General features: G+C 36.3%; 1 protein-coding gene across 1 annotated transcript; it reads left to right on the top strand.

Moving 5' to 3' along the window:
• Positions 1-8,809: 8,809 nt before the first annotated feature.
• On the top strand, positions 8,810-21,008 carry LOC121393889 (traf2 and NCK-interacting protein kinase-like). The gene is made up of 11 exons (XM_041563730.1): positions 8,810-8,818; positions 15,656-15,721; positions 16,786-16,842; positions 17,028-17,138; positions 17,297-17,407; positions 17,530-17,620; positions 17,881-18,008; positions 18,221-18,275; positions 19,014-19,074; positions 19,779-19,954; positions 20,395-21,008. The coding sequence occupies exons 1-11, from the start codon at positions 8,810-8,812 to the stop codon at positions 21,006-21,008; spliced, it is 1,479 nt and encodes a 492-aa protein (XP_041419664.1).
• Positions 21,009-21,379: the final 371 nt, after the last annotated feature.

Genomic DNA, 21,379 nt, shown 5'->3' with positions numbered 1-21,379 from the left:
TTCATTCCTGAACCAGCAGCTATCTGGTTACCTTCCCATTGTTCTGTTGCTAGGCTGCTGGGGGGAAAGGTAGGGGGCTGATATCACTCCAACTTGCAGTACAGCAGTAAAGAGTGACTGAAGTTTATCAGAGCACAAGTCACGACTGAGGGCAGCTGGGAAACTGACAATATGTTTGCTCTTTTGAGAAACGGATTTTAGTGCTGATGCGTTTTGAAATTTTTTTTTTCTCCCATGACAGTATCCCTTTAACTTGAAGTAGGATAGGTGGATGGACTACCCATTCACTATTTTGAGCAACCCTAAGGTTTGGCAAAGAAAGTTGTGAATGTTTGGCAACTGCTGTATAAGTAAAATAAAATGGGCCAAGGGCAGCAAAAAAACCCCAGAAATTTGTTGCCTTTGGTGTTAGTGTTACACGATAACAACTATACATATTATTAGACAATAAGATCGTATTTGACATAAAAATAAATCATTTAAGGGGGTGTATTTTGTAATGTGTATATTGGAAAAATTGAAAGTCATTGTAGGGAAACAATCATGAAAATGAAATTTAATATCAGCTTCACCATACTGAAATAACAAACTTTGTAAATATAATCAATTAAAAATTCTGCATCGTTTCTGAAATAATCAAGTTTATCTTCACTATCCCTCTTTCCGCATCTTTTTCTCTTCATTCTGTCTTCTTGCAGCACTTGGGTGTCAGATATTTAATTTTTAATTGATTGTATTTAGAAAGTTTCCCCTTCAACCAAGTGTTGATATAAATAAAACCTGGTAAGTCAAATAAATCTGGTGCCCCCGGGGGAAGTTGTCCCTGCATTTGAGTCATGAATGTTGTCATTATTTTTTGTGTTTTATGTTATATTCAATATAGGATTGGTAATGTCATTTGTGCTGTAATTAATTGTGACAGGTGTAATACATTTATAAGGTCCCTTTGAGAACCAACTGTTTATAAAAGAAATACAAGCGTAGTATATTATTTTGTCCAGAAACCTGTAACCCAAAAAGCTCAGTATGATGGAATTTTTTTAGAAAATATTATACTAAGGTTAACACGATGCAAATAGAATTTATTGAAAGATGTTCAGATTAATGACTATAGGGCTTTTAAACCTATCTTATCTTCTAAACAGATAAGGAAATATCCAGTAGAGCAAAGAGCAAAGTTAACGGAAGCTGATGTACTTTTTTTTGTTTTTGTTTTTTGCAGTGGCTAAAATGTGTTTCTTTATGTATGTTTTATTAGTATGCACACATTCAGGTTTGGAAAGATTGAGTTTATTTGAATTAAAAAAAAAAATCTAACATTCACTGATTTGAATTTTGATAAATAGGCCTCCCCAGCTAGAAAATCTTTTTTTCATAAAAGGAGGGAAATGTGAACATAATGTATATCCACCGTGCAGTTCTTTGGCTTCTCTACTAGTGATGTGCAGGCTGGCGGGACATGCAGGTTTGGACTGAGCTCCAACCCATTTGCAGGTTGTGGGCGTGTTCAGGTTGAGCTCTTCTTCCTGCTCTCCCCGCCCGCTACCTTACACTGCCAGCTTCCTTCTTCTGGCACTCATTTTTATACTCTCGTCCCACCCCATTTGAGACATCTTTGGAGGGGCGGGTCTATATATAGAGGGGAGGAGGTGGGTGCAGGTCAGGCTGGGTCTTACTATTCTCTACTGTACATTATGTCATGTGTAGAGAACTTGTTAAAAATGTTCCTTTACTATATTTCACTGCAGTGACAAAAAGCTATTGCCAACAAAATAACAAACAGAATACTGGACAAACTTCAAAATACTATCAGGTAGGAGAATTCATTAAATAATATCAGCAACTCTAAACTGGGCACAAAACATGAGAAGAAGGCAAAAATAGCATTGTTTTGCTTCTCATTTTAACTATTTGAAGGTGTTAGTGATATTTTTGTGGATTGTCCATTTTTCTATATATTTCTCATTTATTTTCAAATCAACATTGTATCCATCTTCCAGCGTCTGTAGTAGGTTAGCTTTGCAAAAAGCATGAACATTTATTATACATAAAGCAGCAGAAATGGGTGGCAACCCTACTTATACAATATTCAGGGCAGACTGGACATTGGGGGCCCACCAGGTTACCAACATCCGGGGGCCCCCGTGCGCATGCACGAACACCGACACGAGAGACGGATTCGTGAACTTTTGTGCACATGCCGAAGCCGGTGCGCCTTTCCACAAATTGGTTTTTTTTTGGGCCCGGCAAATACGGGCTTAGGTACTGACTGCAGCACTGAATATCTGCTGGGAATCAGCAGAGAAAAAAGATGGGGAGCTACTGGGATCATTGCTGAATTCATGGATATTCACTGCTAAAGGGTTGAGGCTGCCTTGAGCTGGTGGAGAATTTTAAAACACAATGGGCAGTATTTCTAACCTATTTCTTTGTTTAGCTTCAGCTTTCCTTTAATTATATTATGAAAAGTACATTTTGGCTTAAAGGTTTCAGTTTTCACTGTTCTTTATGTAATGAGTAATGAGTAGACAAGTGTGAAAATGTAATTTTAAATTGTTGGCATGTCAGGCTCCACTGAATGACGACGTGATAAAATACACCAAAAGAACAGAATACATTTTACAGAACCATAAGTAAAGAATGTTTAGATAACATTTTCATACCTTCTGCAAGAATAAGAAGAGTCAGCTGTACAGTATGATGCAATATTGATATAATGTAGGCATGTTGTTGTAGTTACAGTCAAAAAGTGATAAATAAGATCCACATTGTTTGATAGAGGTTATTACAAGTGAGAAATAATTCTGTGACTATGATAATTTCATATATTAAAAGTTAAAACAGACACATACTAGCTGATATAACACTTTCAGTGCCAGTCAATTTTATATACATTACAGGGGTTATTTATTAAAGTCCAAATGCCAAAAACTCAAAATATTCTGGTTTTTTTTTTACTATAAAATCAGAATTTTTAGTGGAAAACAAAACACATTTTTTGGAATGTATTTAAACCCGGAGGGTGTTAAAAGGCTGAATAAAAAATGATTCCAACTCAGACCTGCCGAGTTCATGTAGAAGTCATTGGGAAGATATCCTGATCTATGCTGGGTTTCAAGCAACAATCCGAAGATTTTGTGGTTTTCGGGAAAAAATTCATACACTTCGATTTTTTCCTATTTTTTGGAGTTTTTTTCCCCTGCACAGGAAATTTTCAGAAAAAAGTATTGATAAATAAGGCGGGAAAAATCCCGTGTGGATTTGGTTGCACTAGTAGTTTTCAGAAAATACTTTTTTTTATTTTGATAAATAACCCCTTACATGTCTTATGATTTTTGAACTATAGCTATATACTTCTTTGCAGACAACCTCATTTTTCTAAATGTGCCTATAAAGTCTGTAATTCCACTTCCGTAAAAAGATATTTTTCATGATATATATAGATATATTAGAATTATAGTTTATGATATGCATAAAAATAAAACTGGAATTTCCTATGTTTACCAAATGTGTCAATACCAACTAGGTACAGCAGGGGTGTCCAAACTATGGCCCGCGGGCCAAATGCGGCCCTCAATCCATTTTTAATTGCCCCGCAGCAGGTAATGACGAGCTGCTCTTGCCGCGCCTTTCAGATCTAGGGTGTCCGTGCTGCTGATTGGAAAGTGCAGCGCAGCCTGCAGAAAGCAGAAAGCAGCTCCCTAAGACACACGCAGACTTCGGTAAGGCAGCTCTAAGGCGCGTAGGACACCGGCAGCTCCACATTTCACTTCTTCAGTTACGGCTGCCCCGTGCTCGGTGGCGCAGCGCTCTTCTCCTTACCGGAGTCTTGGTGGATTCGAAGTCGAACTTTTCCTCCCTGTGCTTAAACTTTTCCTCCCTCCTGACTTGTGGGAATAGCTATTGCACTGAAGCTGTGGTATGTTTCCTTATCTGCACCTGAAAGGACAAGAGGACCGTGGGCCCTTTGTTATCTCTTCACACAGTTGCCTCCATGCCTCGATTGCATAAAATGCTAAACACCATTTACGAAGCTCATTCTGCTTTTTCCACAGAAAGCATCAGATGGGATGAGCCAGGGCTGAGGTTTGGCCACAAGATCGGTGGTACTGGACCACGTAGGTCACATGCTGCCCATGCCACAGACATGCCATATAATCATTTGTAGTTACTTTAGCCTTTTTTTTAGAAACTGACTGTTAGCAACAGCTTTTTAATTTATGGCTTTTATCTTCTTGGTGTTTTAATTTAGCTGTGTTTCAGTACCAGTAATAAGCCTTCAGCTGTTGTTGACCTATAAGTCTTAGAACAGGGCTTTCTGGGAGTTGTAGTCCAACAGCAGACAAATAAATAGACAAAGAAATAAAGGCATCTTCTGTATACACTTCTCTCTCCTAAAACTGAGTGTCTAGCTACTATAATTTTTGGAAATCTGTCCATTCTGTTTCTTTTAATATTATAAATAGAGCATCAACCATCTTTAATTTTAATACACAGTAATCTATGAATGCAAACTAGCACATATAGAGAGGGCTCAGTTCATATGAATTTACAATTCAAATCAACACTGTGCAACATTTTACATGTAGAAGCCTGATAATTTGTCACTTTAGGGCCTAAATCACTAGTTAGCTACCTCGGAAGGGATATCGGTGTCAGGCTGAATGGTTGCCCCCCGCAAATTTTCACCTCATCAAATCTGGCGCTCATTGCAAAAAATTTGGACACCCCTGATGTACAGTATAGTTTCATGAAGATTTCAAATTTGTGAGTTTTAGGGATTGTTTGTAAAATGAATAAACTTGAAAATTAACAAGTGTGTGTGTTTAGTTATGAAAATTACATTTTATCAAAACTTCATGAAAAAAACCTCAAATTCAGTGAATTCGTATTCTATTTAATTTCAATGGATCTAACAACTTTCAAGAAAATTAGAAAAACTCAAATTAATAGAAAAAATTGCGTACATTTTGCATAGGACATATGGTGGATCCACCCCCTCTTATTAGGGTACTCACTAGACCACATATAAATCAATAGCATTAATCAGGATTGCAGATTTATTACTCAGCAGCTGTTCTCTCATGGAATAAATGTACTTCTCCTGGTACAGTATTCCATTCAGCCGAACATAAATATGCAGAAAATACAGTAAAATAGCGATGTTTATGAAGCTTAATGAAAATAATTGATCCAAAATGTTTTGCGTTTAACGAAGAAGGTCTGATCACTACCAAGCTGTTTTGTAAAGCTACAGCTAGCATTAGTTTGTTACATGTCTCTTCTATGCACCCCCAAAGTTGTATTATGGGCATTCCTAGGGGCCAGTAGGCACAATTGCTCTTCAGATGATGAGTTTAAAACACAGGCCTATGACCTGGAGATTTAAAATGAGGGAATACAAAACAAGAATCCTCCACTGTAGGCATTGTCTCAAACTAGAGAGTCACTTCTTTATACTTGGTAAACCACATGATGAATCTGTGGATAAAGGCTGTAACAGATTGGTGATAACTTTTAATTCAAGTGATGGAAAAATATGATCTATTGTAAATAAACACTGGAACAGTTTGTCCTGTGACCCAGTGGTGGGCTAATTAGTTAATTAATATCCATCTTTTACTTACAAGAAAAACCTGAGTATTAAGGATATGCTAACTCATTGCCATTTTAAAAGAAGAACCAATAATTAGGGGCAGTTTTGGTTTGAGTTGTGTTTTCCACAAAAATTTGAGTTTTCGATTGATTTTTCGGTAAAAATTCACATTGTTGGGTTTAAAAACTTGAATTTTTTGAGTTTCTAAAGGATATGTAAACCTTTAAAATAAGTGAATGTAAAATGAATAAAAGTACTATTCTAAGCACTTTACATTCATTATTTATTGTTTTTTTATTCCAAAATATTAAAGGATACATGTACTGTTAATATGAATGGATTATGTTACAACATCGACACCTGCTGGTCAGTTTCCAACCAGTCTGACCACCAAGTAGTCAGGGAAGTTGTCAGGAGAAACAAAGAGGCTGCTCTGATGTTCTTCTGCTTAGTAAATGTTTCCTTTTTTTTCCTAAGCAGAAGAACATCAGAGCAGCCAACATCAGAGCAGCCTCTTTCTCCTGACAACTTCCTTGACTACTTGGTGGTCAGAATAGTTAGAAACTGACCAGTGGGTGGCACTGTTGTTACATAATTCATTCATATTATCAGCACATGTATCCTTTGATATCTTGGAATAAAAAGCAAATAAATAATGAATGTAAATGACAAAAGTGCTTAGAACAGCACCCTCATAATTTTTACATTCACTTATTTGAAAGGTTTACTTATCCTTTTAAAAAAAGACTTTATGAATTTTTCGATATTGATTATCCCTCGACTCTCGAAATAGCTCTGAAAATACACCATCTAAAACCTGTCAAGGTCATGGAGGAGTCAATGGCAGAGATCTCTTGAACTAGTTCAAGATGTTCGAGTTTTTTTTCGGAGAGTTTTGTGCGGAAATTCAAATGATTCAAGTTTTTTCGTGCCCAAAACTTGATTAATTTGTTTTTTCAGGTTGTTAACCCTGAACTCGCTGATTCTATTTTTTTCCATTCAAGTTTTTTTTGTTTAAATTAGAAACAATTCGAATTGTTAGTACATTCGAGGTATATGAAACTCTAAAATTTGAATTTTGATAAATAATGATGTAGAAGGCATTCCTAGGGGCCAGTATCTTAGCCAAAGGCACATTTGTGCTTCGGATGATGAGTTTAAAACACAAGCCTATGATTTGTATAGCTGATTTAAAATGAGGGGAATAGAAAACTTGAATTCCGCCACAGTGTGCACTGTCTCAAAAGAGTCACTTCTTTATACTTGGTAAAACATATGAGGAATCTATTGATAAAGACTGTAGCAGATGTTAAAATATGATCCATTAGCACTGGGACATTTTGTCCTGTGACCCAGTGGTAGGTAAAAAAGATCCATCTTTTTATTTCAAATGATAGTGATAATAGGGCAATTCTTTATTTGCTTCTAAGCTATTAAAAGTTTTTTAGGGGGTCTTTTGTGGATTTCCTATTCCTATTAGGGTTTGTTCCGCATTTTTATTTGTTTACACTTTTTATATTCGGATCTTTAAATTAATAGACATTTGTGGCTTTTTAAAATGTGAGTTTATTGATGATAGAAAAAAACTCTAAAACTACACAAATCCAAATTTTGATAAATAATGTGCTGAGTCCCAATTGAGTTATTGTTAGTTTCTTGGCAGCTTTCAAAGGAGGAAGATTCTTTTACTCACTATAGGGACAGGGGCGCTTCGCCAATGAGGCCAGTTGAGGCTGTCACTTTAGGCGGCAGCGCCCCACTAGGTACCAGGGGCAGCAAAAATGCCTCTACTGGTACTTTAAGAGCTGAATTTACAGTTTTCAAACCTGAAATTCGGCTCTTCTAGCCCAGAGATCGTAGATAGGCTTTCTGTGCTAGCATACTGGCCCTCTCTGCAACCCTCATGGACCCCCTGGACCCCCTCAGGCACAAAAAGGTAAGCGCACAGGGGAGGGGGGGCGGCAGAAACTGCTGCTGCCTCAGGCGGCAGAGGGGCCAGGATCGCCCCTGTATAGGGAGACAACAAAAACTTATATTTGGATGGTCACAGGAACTAACTCTGGTTGTAGATGGAAGTGAGGTAAGAAGAGAACTGGAGGAAAACTTTTAACCAAACACAGCTTTTACGAATAATAAGAAAATAAGGGGTGCAAATTAGATACATTAATGTAAAGTTTTTTCTTAAATGAAAATAAAGGTAAGACTATACCTGCTTAAAACATTCGCTTCCATTTTAAGGCAAGAGAGACAAATATTGATGCACAAATATAATACATGCTTGCACTGACAGCTTCTGCCATGTCCCTTAAAGCATAGTTTCCATTAGTAACCTTTATGAGAAACTACATGGAAGACTTTCACCAAAAGTACAACTCCCATCTACAGTATTGTCCAATGTGAAATGTACACTTAAAATTAGATTTAAAAAATTGCCAAACCATTGAAGTGCACAGATTGCATCCAGGGATAAAACAAAATAAAAGATTTGTTTTACTAAAATAGGTTATACTCTGATCAAGGATTGCCCATGACGCTTGACAACTGAATGACTTTAAACAAATGGCTGATTCTAGACCGTCATATTTTACTGTCATTATTGCCGAAGGTGCTCAAGGCTACAGCACAATACTCAGAAATGTACAATACCTGTAATTAATCATTGGATCACATTTTCATATATGGAATTTCAAATATAAATCATCAGCAAAGGAAACATGAATTTACTGTATAAGAAAAGAGGAACCTTAATTTCAGTTGAGATTTTAAAAAGTTTTTAATGCTTAGCATAAGGTTATTAAAAAAATATGAACATTATAATAGGCAATTTGGAATATTTTCACACAAGGGCAAGTCAGGCAATAACATTTCAGTTATGAACCATGCAGGCAAAGTTTACAGAATCTTCCCAGAAAGTATCAGCACCTGGTGAAAGGTTTCGGTCAATTGTCTGTCTCACAGGGTTAAGAGACACAAACACTAATGTCAGCGGTTGTAATTCCCACGGGGGGCTGTGTCTTTATCTGAGCACAGTTTGCCCCTCTTTTAGTGATTAATTGCTGCCCTATTTCACTTACTGTTCTCCAGAGAAGTAGCACTGTATGAACCAGAATATCAAAAACTGATAAACTCATATAGATTGTCCTCCGATTTATAGAAATTAGAAACAGACCAGGAACCGGCAAATGACTTGAAAAAGGGACTAGCTCCCGAAACATGTCGTGTGTGAGAATGCACCAATAAAGGGTGATTACAGACTAAGTACTGCTGGTTCCTGGTCTGTTTTTAATTTCTATAAACCGAATGCTTATCACATGATGGATGGTGTTTGTTGAAACAGCAGGTCTACACTTATCTGATTTTTTTCACTCATCCTTCTCTGATTAACTCATAGATTATCCACATTTACTACTCACAGTTGTGAATTATTAGAGCTTATTTAGGCAGGACAGGGTGCAAAGTGAGTTAATGGGTTTATAAGCGACATTATTATATGATTTACTGGTACATTTTATTGGGAGTCCAGGGATTTTATTTCAATTTACATTTTATGGTTTTCTTGACATAAGTTTCTAAGAAACTGAACGCAAAACACAGACATTATGGGGTAGTATATGCCTTGGGAGAAATATAAGGAGGCTGTGACAAGGGTACATAACTTGAGTAGGACTCATTCCCAGTTGCCATACCCAGTAACCAAAAACGCACAGCAACAACAACTTGGGTGGAAAGGCCACACTACATCCACATCAGATAAATTATCCATGACAAAGCTAACATCATTATAACATTTTAATAGTATGGTAAACATGTGTGCAAAATGGGGAGTTCTAACTCCATGCTACTTATGTAGAGTGGAGAGCAAACAGCTGGCCTATTTCATAACATTTACCTAAGGTTGATCACATTAGGGCTTAAAGCTTGACCTTAAGCTTTATGTTTTCCAGTACATCCACTCCTGGTACTAGATGCAGAACATGTGTGCTCTCTCTTCATATAAACTAAAGACATGAATCATTTACATTGTCATGATCCAGTGGTGTATACCTTCCATCCACAGGGCAAAGTTTGCAGATCAGCAAGATCTTTTGCTCTGGTACAGCAGCAAGATTTGATCTTCAACATAAAACACAGTGAACTGCTAAATTCTACATCAGGACTAAATAGTTCTCTACCCTTCAACTTGGATCAACAAAAATCATGATTTTTCAATAGTGATGAGAAAAATATTTCAGCTGTTATGAAACTACAAAAAAAGTTGTCATGTGGCCTTTTTTTCATGGGTAAAAATCACATAATAAATGTCATAAATGTGCACAACATGTGGGCTGGACTGATGTGGGATAGCACAAATAAGCACAGCTTCATAACTTCTCCCATAGTGATGGGCGAATTTATTCGCCAGGCGCAAATTCGCGGCAAATTTGCGCGTTTCGCCGCCAGCGAATAAATTCGCAAAACTCCCGCGAAAATTCGCGTCAAAAATTCGCCGGCGTCAAAAATTTTTTTCGAAAAAACGGACGCCGGCGCCAAAAATGGACGCCGGCGTCGGAAAAACGGGCGCCGGCGTCAAAAACGGGCGCCGGCAGCAAAAACGAGACGCCGAAGCCGTTTCGCGAATTTTTCGCCGTTTCGCAAATTCGCCCATCACTACTCTCCCACCATTTTTCTCTATTCTACATCCAAGAATAAAATAAAGGGGGTTGGAAGTTTGGGGGAAGTGAAGGTGTGCAGGTGAGAGAAATAAACCTAGAACTAATTAGGTCTCTAAGTAACACTAAAATAAATTAAGCTAAATTAAATACAATTAAATGAAAAAAAAAACCAGCCTCAGGAATCCATGCTAGAATTTCACCATGTGCTTTGTTTTGGAAAGAACAACTTATTTTAAAAAAAATGCAAGGACATTATTAACATTACTCAATGGGGCAAATTCACTAAGCGCCGAACGCTAGCGTCAATTCGCTAGCGTTGGGCATTTTCGTTACTTTGCAAATTCACTAACGAACGCTGGCGTAGATTCGCTAGTGTTACTTTTCACCCTTACGCCTGACGAATTTTCGCTACGGACGGAACTACGCAAATTCACTAACGCACGCAGTGTATTGAACACTACCTTTTACGCTAGACTTCCTTCGCCACCTCAGACCAGGCGAAGCGCAATAGAGTAGATAGGGATTGCTTCAAAAAAAGTCAAAAAAAGTCCCAAAACTATCTACATTATGGGTGATAGGCTGAAAAAGATCAAAAAATTTTTTGGGGCTCGCCTCCTTCCCCCCTACATTTCCTGACTCATGGCAACTTACCTATACAGTGGGCACATGTGTAGGGCAAAATAAAAAAATTTATTTGATGTTTTGAAGGTTTCCCAGGCATTTGTAGTGCTGATAAGTATTCCTCCATTGCAATTTGAATTTGGCGTTGTATGCAAATGAACCATCGCTAGCGAAACTTCGCTTCGCTTGGCGAATCAACGCTAGCGCAACTTCTCAACCTTACGCTACCCCTGTGCGCAACTTCGGATTTTAGTGAATTTGCGGAGTGCTGGCGAAACTACGCCTGGCGAAGTGCGGCGAAGCGCGGCGAAGTTGTGCCTGGCGCAACTACGAATCTTAGTGAATTTGCCCCAATGTGCTTTGGTTTCCTGGATTAAAATCCATGTATTTATTATTTGTAATTCATCATTTATTATGTTTAGAACTATGGGTAAGAGCATATTTTTGATTGATAAAGGTCCATGGCAGAATCCACTGTTGAAGGGTGTATTTTTTTGAGAATCTATTCTAAAATTTTTGCATGCATCAAATCAAATTGAAAACAGGTGAAAAAAAGCCACTGACTGTCATGTATTTGGGGCAGGAAAAAACATCCATTGTCTTCAATGCATTTGAAGTGAGAAAAAAACATGAGAAAAAAATCTATTGATTTTAATGGATTTGGCATAAGAAAACACACTTATGGATGCCAATGCCTTTGGCACAGGAAAAAAAACATAAACTTCAATGCATTTTACAATGCATTACATTATGACATTATGTCATTATGACATCACAATGAAATGGTCAGTCACGTTGCATCACAATCATTCAGAGCAAAATACATTATGATGTCATTATGACATCACAATGTAGGGGGGTGGAGCCATGTGACTTTAACAGTGACCTTAACACCTGAAACACAGTAAATATCTGATCATTCCTGTCTTGCATGGGAAAGGTAAGGATGTTAACAAATTCTCTCTATACTGTATATGTTGCGTTAGTTAAAAAGATAATGTTATATTGTTATAATGATCACTAGCTTGTTATTAAGACATTATATCATATTATGACATTATGTCATTATGACATCACAATTGAATGATCAGTCAAGTTGCATCACAATCATTCAGAGCAAAATACATTATGATGTAATTATGACATCACAATGTAGGGGGTGGAGCCATGTGACTTTAACAGTGACCTTAACACCTGAAACACAGCAAATATCTGATCATTCCTGTCTTGCATGGGAAAGGTAAGGATGTTAACAAATTCTCTCTATATATGTTGTGTTGGGTACAAAGGTAATGTTATAATACACAAAAGCCATGAATATCTTGTAAATTATATCCTTATTAGTGATGGGCGAATTTATTCGGCAGGCCCAAATTCGCGGCGATTTTGCGCGATTCACCGCCAGCGAATAATTTCGCGAAACCCCCGCAAAAATTCGCGCAAAAATTCGCCAGCGGAAATTTTCTGAAAAATGGACACCGGCGTCAAATAAACGGGCGCCGGCGCCGTTTCGTGAATTTTTCGCCGTTTCGCGAATTTCGCAAATTTTTCGGTGAAGCGAAAAGGCGCAAATTCGCCCATCACTAATCCTTATAAACGGAGAGTTCTGATGTCATCAGTTATTAACGGTGAGTTCTGTCATTTCTGTCAATTTCTGTCAATTTGTGTATTATAATAAAGTGCCCCCAGTTGCAAAATATGAGGATATTAGTAGTGATGGGCAAATTTGCGCCGTTTCGCTTCGCCGAAAAATTTGCGTATTTCGCGCGAAATTCGCAAAACGTCTCGTTTTTAACGCCAGCGCCTGTTTTTTCGACGCCGGCGCCCGTTTTTGACGCCGGCGTCCATTTTTCGGAAATTTATTTTTTTGACGCCGGCTAATTTTTTTCCGCGAATTTTCGCGGGCGTTTCGCAAATTTATTCGGTGGCGGCGAATCGCGCAAATTCGCCGTGAATTTGCGCCTGGCGAATAAATTCGCCCATCACTAGATATTAGAAGTTACCTTGGAGTTCCATGACCTGTATAAAAACACTCGGCCTTCGGCCTCGTGTTTTTATATGGTCATGAAACACCTCTGTTACTTATAATATCCTTATATTTTACAATAGGGTGTACTTTATTCACTATATAATGATCACTAGCATGTTATTATGACATCACATTATGACACTATGTCATTATGACATCACAATGGAATGGTCAGTCATGTTACATCACAATCATCAGAGGAAAATACATTATGATGTAATTATCACATCACAATGTAGGGGGTGGAGCCTAACAGTTAACTTAACACAGCAAGTATCTGATCCTTCCTGTCTTGCATGGGAAAGGTAAGGATGGTAACAAAACATCCTAAAACTATTAAAATGCAATCAATACCTTTATATATACTGTTTATAGTTACAAAAATAATAGATGCACTCAGGGACTTAATGAAAGTAAAAAAAAGTGTATTAGTCTTCTCTTAATTGTTTATATATAAGTATATAGGCACTGTTTATATAAAGGTATATATACATTTATACAGAAAGATTAACAGAATAACTTGATGTGAAATTGGGGTGTACTGTCTCTTTAAATTAAAAAGGGGTGGGGCCTAAAGGCTAACAGAGTTAACTTAACACCTGGAACACCTGTTGATGAGATCATTTCTGTCTTGCACAGGAAGGGTAAGGACCTTAGTAATCTCTGAGAGGGAAACATACATAAAATAATGTGATATAACTTTACTTTTGTTTACATCTATGCATACTATACTTTGTGAACATGAATAGACAGACACTCATTCTACATGATATTAAATAAATATAGGTATGGAATATATTATATATATATATATATATATATATATATATACAAATAAATATATGTATAGTTTGTGAACATGGATGGATAGCTAGACAGTGTAAGGGTTTGGGTAGCTGGGATCAGTTTTCCTGGGGTAACACAGCCCACGGCACAAGCACAAGTCATGAGAGCGTAGTCTCTTTTTGGCAGTTTATTGTCTCTTGCAGCAATAATAAACAAAACAAACAATTCAAAATAAAATCCTTGCTACTTAATGGGCTTTTAACTAATACAGGTCAGTTTTCCTAACTAACCCGGAGAAGGCCTGCCGCCTGTCTCCCCAAAACAAAGAACATACAGGAATATACAAAATCCCAAACCTTTTCGTGATTTCAATCCTTATATTATTATATTATTCAGAATATTTGGGATATTGGCTTTAAGTGGTATTTTCAGAAATCACTATACATCTGTTATAAACATTCAAACATTACAAAAAAACCTAATTGGAAAGTATTTATTCTAAGGAAAATTCGTATAAATTAAATTTTTTTTTACTTAAATGGGCTTTATGAGCGATGGCCTTCCCATTACCTGCACAAGGTGCTGTTTTATTACAACAAATCCCCCAAATATGTCAAATATGAAATGTTGTTTGTTTACAATGTACTCTATGGGAAACGACATTCCTTCATTGTGCAGCTTTCTGGATAATTGATACCATACATGTGTACAAAATATCAGTTATGTTCTTCTAATGATAATTCCTTTTGGTGCCTGTAGTTAAGCATCATGGTAGGTCTTGTCTATGATTACTCATGGGACCTTATTTGTGATTAAAAAATAAAATTGAAAACATAAAAACGTTTTCATTTCTTTCTCACAGATCTACTATTTTTCATCTTATTTGGAGTTTGCGAGTTATTTTTTGAGTAATTTCGCAAGCAAAATGCCAAGGAGAATTAGAAACACATCTTGTTCATGCATGCCTAGATGCAAAAAGTTCACAAGAATTGCATCTGATTTTGCAAGTAAAATGCTACGGAGACTTAGAAACAGAGTTTGTTCATGTATGCCTACATGCAGAATATCACCTGCACGTGAATATAAGGTGAGCACTTACATTTTATTGTTCTTTATTTTATATTGTTCTTTTATTAGACTATATAGACTTTAAAAAGAATCCCTAATGATCTGATTGCATTAGGGGTGCACTGAGTACAGTATTTGGGTTGGGATTTGGCCGAATCATAGTGGAACACTGAGGGGCAGATTTATTAAGGTTCAAGTTGTGTTTTCCACAAAAATTCAAGTTTTTTAGTTGTAATTTTTGGTCAGGTTAAAAAAAACCCTCAATTTGTTCAATATTTATTATATCCCGTCCCTGGAAATAACTCAATTCCAAAAAAATCAAATCCAAAAATACACCACATAAAACCTGTCAATGTCATGTAGGAGTCAATGGCAGAGGTCTCAACAGCCGGCTTGATGTTAGAGATTTTTTCAGAAGGTTTTACCTGAAAACTCGAATGATTTGAGAGATTTAAGTTTTTACCAGGGAAAACTCGATTATTTAGAGTTTCGGGACACAAACTCACAGAATCAGGATTTTTCCATTCGGGTGGGATAAATAAGAAATAAGATATAATTCGAGGTATAAAATACTCTAACACTCGATCTTTGATAAATAACCCCCCTGAAGTCATCTGAATACCTGATTGGAACCATTTTTTGTTCACAACTTATACATATATAATATTTTTTTTTAAAAAAAATAGGTGCATATTTGAGTTTGGTGATTTTTAAAAATAATTTAAATTAAAAAATAACTAAAAAATTCAATGTATGTGTGCCATCATACCAAAAAAACTTTTGGTAAATTATTACTTTCTTACCATATATTCAATGAATTATTCTCTCTATATACTATTAACATTCACAATATAGTCTTGTTTGCACTGATTTATTTTTTAACTACTTTTTTTAATTTTCTAGAAACCTAGTAAAATACTAGAGCTAGGAGATTTTGTTGGAGGAGGTGCATGTGCCAAGGTTTACAAGGTAAGCATCTTAAGCCACAATCTAAATACTAAAGTTAAATAGTATCAAATAATAATTTTTACTCTTAGTTTGGCTATGCTTGGCTACTTGTCAACCCTGTACAGGAATGGGATTCATTATCCAGAAACCCGTTATCCAGAAATTGACAAATTTTGGAAAGGTGGTGTCCCATAGACTCCATTTTATTCCAAATAATCCAAATTTTTCAAAATGATTTCCCTTTCACCTGTAATAGTACCTTATACTTGATCCCAACCTAGATATAATGAATCCTCATTGGAGGCAAAACCAGCCTATTGGGTTAATTTAATGTTTACATGATTGTTAAGTAGACCCCGGGGCACATTTACTAAGGGTCGAATTTCAAAGTTCGAAATTCGACCATCGGATTTGATACTTCGATAGTCGAAGTATTTTTTCAATCGAAAACGGCCGTTTTTGATCCAAGTAGAAATCGTTCGATCGTTTGATTAAATAGTTTGATCGATTAAATAGTTTGAATCGAACAATCCAAACGATTTTACAAAAAAATATTTTGACTACTCAAAACTTAGCCAAACACTCAGAAAGGTTCTAGGAGGTCCCCCATAGACTTAACAGCAATTCAGCAGGTTTAAGGTGGCGAAGTGTCAAAGTCGAAGTTTTTTAAAGAGACAGTACTTTGATTTTCAAATGGTTGAATTTGTGAAGTATTTTCAATTCAAATCGAATTTTGTCCTATTCGATGGTCGAAGTACCCAAAAATTACTTCCAAATTCGATGTTTTTGAATTAAAAAATTCACTTCGACCCTTAGTAAATGGGCCCCCTAAGGTATGAAGATGTAAATTACAGAAAGTTATGTTATCTGGAAAATCCCAGGTCCTGAGTATTCTGGATAACAGGTCTCATACCTGTATTAGATTGCATGAAGATAGAGATGAGACCTTCAACTGACAGTCTCTTTCCTTCTATCAAATACTTTGAACTCCCTTGCTAGTCATTGGATACTAATATATTAAACACAATTATTCACAAAACATGTTAGAAGATGAACATAATAATAAACATCTTTTTTTTTTACAGGGTCATCATCTTGAAACCAATGATACAGTGGCCATCAAAGTTCTCAGTAAGAAAATGGTATGAATCTTAAATAATACATATAATATATTATATTTTAAGGGCATATTGGCAGAATGGTATTCTTCCATCCAAAAAGAAATAACTATATAGTTTAGTTCTAAGAAGTGCTGTATGTGTGATACATTACTATACATTGAAATCTGAAAAACTGCACTGGACTAATTGGAATTTCTTTTACCTAGAATACTAATGAGGAAATCAACCGCGAGATTCAAATCCTCAAGAACTACTCTAAGCACGAGAACATAGTATCATTCTATGGAGAGTATTCAGAAACGATGGGTGAAGTATGGGTAAGGAATTGTTCTTTTCTAAAGTTATCCAGCTAAAAAGAATGACTTTCTGAGGATGACTTAAGATAATGTTCAGAAACATCTATTACCTTATGTTGTTATAAATACGTCCAGAACTATACCTTGAAAATGTGTATATCTTTAATCTATACATATAGATTGCAATGGAATATTGTGGAGGCGGCAGCATTAAAGACCTTATAACGAATACACCCACAAGGACACTTCCTGAGACTTGGATTGCCTACATCATTCGGGAAGTCTTAAAGGTATGACGTTTTTACCCATTCAAGATTCTTGAAATATACATAACATCTCTATATTTCTTTATAGTTCAAGTAGAAGGAAATATACATTTCTTAATTTATAATTTTATTTTTTACTCTTCCAGGCCTTGAAATATCTACACAAGAATCTCGTGGTGCACCGTGACCTAAAAGGCGTTAATATCGCACTGACTGAAGATGCGAGTGTTCGTTTGAGTAAGTGATAATTTGCTAAAAGACACCGCAAAACTTGATAACATAATGTGATGTCATAATGCAGATGATTTTTCATAGTGATTTTTGGTAGTGCCAATAAATTTTTCATTCTAAGTACAGAAAGAACAAGTGGCTGATGCCCTTTTAACACTACCATTATAAACAACTGTATTGAGAGATTTGCCTTTGATGATTTGCATATTTTTCTCAAATGTTCTATTTGACTTATAGTATATATATTTTTCTATTTCTGATTTCAGTTGATTTTGGTCTCAGTAAGAAGCTGGAGGGTCGATTTGATTCCTTTGAAGAGCCAGTTGGAACACCTTATTATTTTGCTCCAGAGATGTGGAAGTGCATATTTAGCAATGCATCGTATGGTTGCAAGGTAAAATGCTTACTAAATGTCGTAATCTCATTGGAATTAGATTGCAAATTACTGTTTTGTTTAGCAGGTAACAAAAGTATATGGATGGCAAGTATGAAAGCCAAAGTAGCCACAAAAGTATAGAAGACCTGAATTGACAGATTGACAAATTATTTGAATATCATATATAGTCCACACTATCTAATAATTTTCCTTTTGTCTTTTATTTACAGTGCGACATATGGTCTTTGGGGATTACGGCCATTGTAATGGCAGAAGGAATGGACAGTAAGTACACACCGGACTTTGTTTTTGCTGTATATGGTGTTAGTATAGTTTGAAGTACTGTAACTAGAATCAGTAACAATTGGCTATATCTACATTGTACTGTTGGGGAGTTGTAGTGTTACATGATTCCTCACGTGCTGCTAAAAGCATAAAGCTGTGAGCTGAACATCAGATAAAAGAAGGAAATAGGGAGAGAGTTTTGGAATGCTTTTGCAGGACTTAATTTGCTGTGTTTATGCCATACGGCAGAGTTTAGACTGTAAGCCGTACAAGACAGTTATTATATATTATATTGATGTGATAAGCTGAGGTTGCCCATAGTAGTACAGGTATGCAAAAAGCTCAGAATTACAGGTTGGATATCTCCCATAGAGTCCTTTTTTTTATAAAAATAATTCAACATTTTAAAAACAATTTCTCTGTAGTATTAAAACAGAACCATGTACGTGATCCCAAGTAAAATATATTTAATCCTTATTGGAAGCAAAACAATTCTATTGGGTTTTTTGAAGACTTAAGGTATGGAGAACCAAATTACTGAAAAGCCCCTTATCTAGAAAACCTCAGGTCCCAGGCATTCTGGATAAAAAAGTCCTATACCTATTAATGGATAGCAAAGGATTTAGAGATTTGCATTCTACAACAGCGAGAGAAATACACATGGTCCTTGATAGTGAACATTTAGGTAATTTATAGTCATTTTATTGCTTCTAAAATATTCTTTTTTTTTCCCATTAGCACTGGGTTTATTTTGTGGCTTACGCAGTAATCCTCCCACATTAAGAGTTAAAAGCAAATGGTAAGTCAGCATATTTTTTACCATTTGTTATCTGTTTATGATGCCCTGTGGTTCCATTCAGGCTGTATCACAAAAGTGTACAATCCACCAATTGTTTGCACACTAAATATTGCCTTTTAATACTATTTTGATATATCTTTTGTCATATTGCATTACCCAGCAGCAGGAGTCTTTGGGGGGTAAGTCCCAATTTTGGCTTTTTTACATTTCATTAATTGTTTGAGGACACCCCAGCCACTCCAGCTCCTGGTTACTTCTTAATTTAGTTTGCTTTGCTTGAGTTTCAGGTAGTTGGTATACTTTGCACACTGCCTTCTTGCATAAAAGATTTTTGCATCTACTCTACATGTGGATGCCTGGGTTTGTCAGCACTGGGCCGGGAGGGGAGACATGTAGGCACAGGGTTGTTATAAATAATCCCAATAAGTGCTGCAAAGTTTTTAAAGAAAATATTTGTGCTGTAGCCATCAATTTGCAAGTTGAATCTGAGAATATTCTTTTAAAAATGACTACGTAAATTAGTGTACTCGAATAGAGATATTTTTTAAATGTTCTCTATGCCCCAAGATGAATATAACCCCATATTTCCCTGGAAATAGAACAGATAACAAATTCTTTAATATATTTAATATAATATATATATAGAAAAGCAGAATTACATATGCACACATATATCAATTGTTGCACCATGGTTACTTTTACAGGTCTACTGAATTCAACTCCTTTTTGGGTCTCTGTCTTAAAAAGAACCCAGAAGTTAGAGGAAGTGCCGAACAGCTACTTAAACACCCATTTGTGAGGGACCTACAGAATGTAGAGATGGTCAGAGCAGAGATTCAGAGTCAGATCTATAGGGTCAAGAAAGCCAAATCGGAGAAAGGTAAAAATGTTTGCCATTCTCCTTGTTGCGTAGTTGATGTGACATACAGGAGGGTTTTATTTAGTTGACAAAAGCATGCCTTAGATTAACACGGACAGTTTCCTAGATTTTTTTTAAGCATTGTTAGGTTCTTTGGGGGTCATTTATCAACACTGGGCAAATTTTTACATGGGCAGTAACCCTTGCCAACCAATCAAATTGCTGCATTCATTGTTCTACTTGCAGCTGGCTTTAAAAAGCTAATCACTGATTGGTTGCTTTAGGTAACTGCCCATGGGCAAATTTGCCCAGTGTTGATTAATGGGCCCCTTTTCTCTCTTCTCTTAATTATTGGCTTTAGCATTCTGATACAAATTTGATTAAAGGACTGCAGTGTTGCTTTTTAGATTATATTTTTAATGTAATGTATTCTCTCTCTCTAATTTATGTTAAACCAAAAGAACAATCTAAACGTAAATCGGTGGCTGCCATTAAAGCTTTCCATCGGAACAACCTGCGCGTATCTAATGCTAAGAATCTGAATCCGGAAGATCATACAAGCTCAGCTATTGTTGAGGGCCTACTAGAAGAGGAAGTAGAGCCAGAAGCAAAAAAAGATGCTACAGATTCCAAAGAGTTGGCCTCACAAGCTGATATTGAATCAGCAAATACTGAGGAACCCGTTTCAAAAGGCAAAAATGAGGCAAGTGACGCTGACAAATTGGCTCAACAAACTGAAGACGCCTCATGCAATGGTGAGGAAAAGATCACCAAGTGCAATAAAGAGATATCTGATGCTGCAAAGCTGGGCTCACAGGCCGAAGATAACTCAGATACAGATGAAGAACTATTCCTAGATGCTCTTGAACAGTTATTCAACTCGGATTTCACCCGAAAAACTGAAACTGCAGCCAGTACTGAGGATCAAGTCATGGAGATCCTAAAGACCCCAAATGAAGCTAAAGAAGAAGGCCAAAGAAAAGCTGAAGAGGTCATATACAAAGCAATGGCCATATTTTACTTATTGAGTTTTGCTGTTTTCCTGTCAGGATTTGCATTTGGGTTTCTGAAATAATGTTGAGACTAACAAGAATTAAAGGACAAGTAACATTAAAATTTTAAAAAAATAATTCATTAGTATACCACAAAAACAAAACACCAAGACAAATTAAAAATGTTTTTGATGTTACTGGTCCTTTAACAGCATTTCTGGAAAGAGATTGTGAGACTGTTGGACAAGCAAACAGTAACAAGCAACAATTATGTAAAACCTAGATAATAATCACACATCTGAACTGCACAGTGATTGGAAGGGTGGGTGGGTGGACTGAAACTTAACCAATCCATGCATTGCTTAGTTGTATACTACTTAACACCTAACAAATGTATAGTACATAGAGGTTTACATGAACTTGTATGAAGCAACATCAATAAAGTACAGATCTA

This window comes from Xenopus laevis, chromosome 5L (genome assembly GCF_017654675.1).
Source record: "Xenopus laevis strain J_2021 chromosome 5L, Xenopus_laevis_v10.1, whole genome shotgun sequence".
NCBI classification, from domain to species: domain Eukaryota; kingdom Metazoa; phylum Chordata; class Amphibia; order Anura; family Pipidae; genus Xenopus; species Xenopus laevis.
The sequence above is the reverse complement of the archived record's forward strand: the minus strand, read 5'-3'. Positions and strand labels throughout refer to the sequence as shown.